The sequence below is a fragment of the Melitaea cinxia genome, chromosome 26 (assembly GCF_905220565.1).
Source record: "Melitaea cinxia chromosome 26, ilMelCinx1.1, whole genome shotgun sequence".
Classification (NCBI taxonomy): domain Eukaryota; kingdom Metazoa; phylum Arthropoda; class Insecta; order Lepidoptera; family Nymphalidae; genus Melitaea; species Melitaea cinxia.
Window position 1 is genome coordinate 2,640 of NC_059419.1, and position 3,825 is coordinate 6,464.

The 3,825-nt window shown below is 64.1% G+C and overlaps 1 protein-coding gene across 1 annotated transcript; it reads right to left on the reverse strand.

Moving 5' to 3' along the window:
• Positions 1-1,713: 1,713 nt before the first annotated feature.
• Positions 1,714-3,564, reverse strand: LOC123666371. Its single transcript, XM_045600465.1, has one exon. The coding sequence runs from the start codon at positions 3,562-3,564 to the stop codon at positions 1,714-1,716; it is 1,851 nt and encodes a 616-aa protein (XP_045456421.1).
• Between the last annotated feature and the right edge of the window lie 261 nt (positions 3,565-3,825).

Below are 3,825 nucleotides of genomic sequence, written 5' to 3' on the forward strand. Positions count from 1 at the left end.
ACCGCTTCTTGCACCTGGGCACGGACGCACAGCACGGCATCCACGGTAGAACGGCCACTGCGAAAGCCGAACTGTACGTCCGAGAGGTCGGGTCCTCGACGCCCGAGGTGCGCCACCAGACGCGCGGCCACGACGCGCTCGAACAGCTTGGCGAGCTCGTCGAGGAGGACGATGGGGCGGTACGCCGACGGTGACTCCGCCGGCCGGCCTTCCTTCCTGAGGAGGACTAACCTGCCTGTCTTCCACCGCTGTGGAATTATGGCTTGAGCCAGACAGGCAGAGAATAGCCCTCGAACTTGCGGCGCCAGGTGGTTCAGCGCCACCGCCCACGCCCTCCCCGGAATCCCATCCGGGCCTGGAGCGACGTTCTTCCGTCGCAGCCGCGCGACTGCTTCCTCGAATTCGGACTCGCCGACCTCCGGTGCCTCCTCTCCGACGTCTGGATCCTCTCCTCGCGGTGCCATCGACGGCGGCTCGTGCTCGGCCGGCGCCGTCGGGAACAGGGCCGCGACCACCTCACGGACCACTTCGGCGTCCAGGGTCTCCGTGAGTGGAGGAGCCCAGGGACGGACCTTGTTGCGTACCCGCTTGTAGGGCATCCCCCACGGGTCGCTGTTCAGTCCGTCCAGCATTTCCTCCCTGGCCGCGGCCTGCGACTCGCCGATGGCACGACGGAGGCTGGCTTTGGCTGCCGTGTAAAGGGCGTACAGCCGCTCGCCCTCCTCCTCGTGCCGTGTCCTGTCCTGCGAAGCGGGGGGCGTCCTGAAGATGCGCCTCCTGCAGCGCGTGTACTGGCGTCGGACGGCCACGCACTCCCTGCGCAGCCGCGCTATCGTCTCCGACCACCAGTACACCTGAGCCCGCCCGGGGCGACCCCTCGACCGCGGCATGGCCGCGTCGCACGCGTCGGTCATTCTGGCCACCAGCCAGTCTGCCACCCTGTCCGGTGGACCGTCGACGCGCGGCTGACACGACGCCACAATCGCCGCTTCGTCGAGTCGCTCCCGGTCGAGACGCTTCAGCTGCCACCGAGGACCCTCCTCCGCCGGGGCGCGGCTGGAGCTTGGCGGCACCGCCGGACGAGCGGAGATCTCGAAGCGGATGTAACGATGATCCGAGAGAGTCTCCACGTCGTCCAGCACTCGCCAGTCCCAAACGCGGCGCGCGAGGCCGGGGCTCGCAAACGAAACGTCCACGATCGAGCCGCCCGACCTGCGCACGCACGTGTTGGCCGTCCCGCGATTGAGGACGGTCAGGCCGGTGGCAACGAGCCACTCCTCCAAAATCGCCCCCCGCGCATCTGTGGCAGGACACCCCCACAGACGTGACTTCGCATTGAAGTCGCCCAGCACGAGCACTTCCGCCGGATAAAACCTACGCATGATCGACTCGGTCCCGTCGAGGAACGTCTCGAACTCGGCGACCGATTTGTTCGGGGAAAAATACGCCCCGACGATGGCCACCTCCCCCAGCAGTGCCGCGACGCAACCCGAGCCCCTCACAATATTCGTAAAGGGTGGGGCGCCCGCGGCGACCTGGGTCACGATGGCCACCACGCCGTCGTTATCGCCGATCCAATTATCCCTCGGCGGGACCGAGTACGGCTCGGCCACCACCGCCGCCCGCACGGACCACTGTACCAGGCTCTGGACGAGGAGGTCCTGGGCCCTGGCACAGTGGTTCAAGTTGGCTTGGAGCACCTTAAATGCCATATTACAATTGGGTGTCCATTGTCACCTCCCCAGCTCTGTTGGCAGGCGGCGCGCGGGTTTTATTTTTGGGCGCCGCCTTCTTCCTCCTTCCCGCTTTATTGCGAGGGCACGCGACTAGGCTGTGCCCAGCCGGTTTTTTCTCCGCCTGGCATATGGGACAGCAAGCTTCGGCAGTACACTGCCGGCGAATGTGCCCCTCCTTGCCGCAGCGGTAGCACTGGCCGCTGCGGTCCACTCCCTTGTCACACTTCGCTGCCACGTGCCCAACCTCGTGGCAGCGATAGCATTGTTGCGGTCTCGTCTTCAGGAGGGTCACACTCGCCGACACGAACCCGACGAGTAGGCGGCGCCCGTCGACCACTTTCTTCGCCGCCTCTACCGGCAGGCGAACCCAGGCCGTCCCAACGCCAGCGAAGTTTTGCCGCACTTCGCCCACTTTTATGGATTCCTCGGCGCATCCTCCCGCCTTGGCGATCACGCCGGCCAACTCCTGGGGAGTGACCGAGTCGTCTAACCCGGCCACCCGCAGGTCGGCGCACTTCTCCGGCCGTGTGACCGCCACGTCCTCGCCGACGACCGCCTTGATGCGCCGGGCAAGCTCCTCGGCCTTCTCCTTGTTGCCGGTGCCGGGCAGCTCGAACCTGCGCGCGCCGGTCTGAGAGACCCTATAGCGAGTCTCGACGCCCATGCTCGCTATAAGGCCGTCAGCCTTTATGGCACCGAGGACCTCTGCGTAGGTCCTCGTGCTGCCCGGCAGCAGCGTCAGCTGCACCGCCGCCGATCGCGGCAGTCGCAGCTTCGGCGTCTTTTGCTTTTTAGCCGGCCCACCTTTGTTCTGGGGCTGGGGCTGGTTTTTGGGCGGCCCCACCTTCCTTCCTTTCCTCGCCACCACATTCCACCCCTCCGTCAGAGCGGCCGGAGCAGGTGGTAGGGGGCGAGGCTCGTTGGGCGCGGCGACTTGGGTAGCCGCACCCGCCTTCTTCTTCTTTTTCTTCTTCTTGGCAGACTGACTTGCAGACTTTGGGGCCGGGTTCGCTGGCGGAGTCAGCGTTGTGACCCCTGTCTGCGGCGGCGACGTTGCGATCTTCTTCGAAGCCGCCGGTGGTCCTTTTCGCGCTTCAGGCGCTTCAGGCAGGAGTCTGCCAGACTCCTCCAGCTTCGCCAGGCGGGAGTCGAGCATGGCGCCCACCCCTGCCATGATGCGGTCGATCAGTCCGTTTTCATTCGCGGGAGGGGCTGGAGTGGACGTCGAGCCCAGCTCACGCCTGATGTCGGCTACACTCTGTCGCAGCTCGGAGATCTCCGAGCGGAGCTGTACGTTCTCCGCTTCTAGGCGCTCGTTGGCCTCCCGCAGCTGCCTGACCTCATCATTCGTCGTTCGGTGGTATAGGGCGCCGAGTACTTCGCCTATACCCTCGGCGGACTCATTCAGAGCTTTCTTGCTCGTCCCCTTCAAGTTCTTAGAGATTTTTGTCACGGTGAGAATGGCCTCGACGTATTCCTGGGCCTTCCTGTGTAGATCAATGATCGAGCATTCCCCCGACACCGTCCCACCTTCCGAAATTATGTTGGATCGCGAAGCTCTCACTCTTTTCGAGATCTCAATGGCCTCGCTTTCGGCCTCAAGCTCGAGCTCCCTCTCGCACTGCTTGAGGTAGTCGGCCTTGGCCTTGGCGAGGCCAACATATTGCCCTGTCGTGGGCGGTCGACCACGACCCCTGCGCGCCGTGTGACACTTTCCTGCCGTGGACTTATCATCAGTGTCATCTGACGTGTCTTCTTCCCTATCGCGCTTCCGCTTCCAGAGCCGAGCGCGAGACGAGTCAGAGTCGCACGGTGACCGCGACCTCATGCCGACGTCAGACAACTCTCCGTCCGAGATAACTACACCCTTCTCGGGCCTCTCCTCTACTCCGCCCTTCTCGGGCCTCTCGTCAATCTCCACACCATCATCATTTAAAATTGTTGATTTTTGAAATTCCATAACTGTTCCCACGAGTATGGGGGAAAGGGTGGTCAGCCCGAGGTAACACCCCCTGTACCTGGGCAAGCCTCGCGTAACCCCACTCTGGCCTCGGCGGGGCTACAGAGCAGGGGATCGCAGTAGTGACTG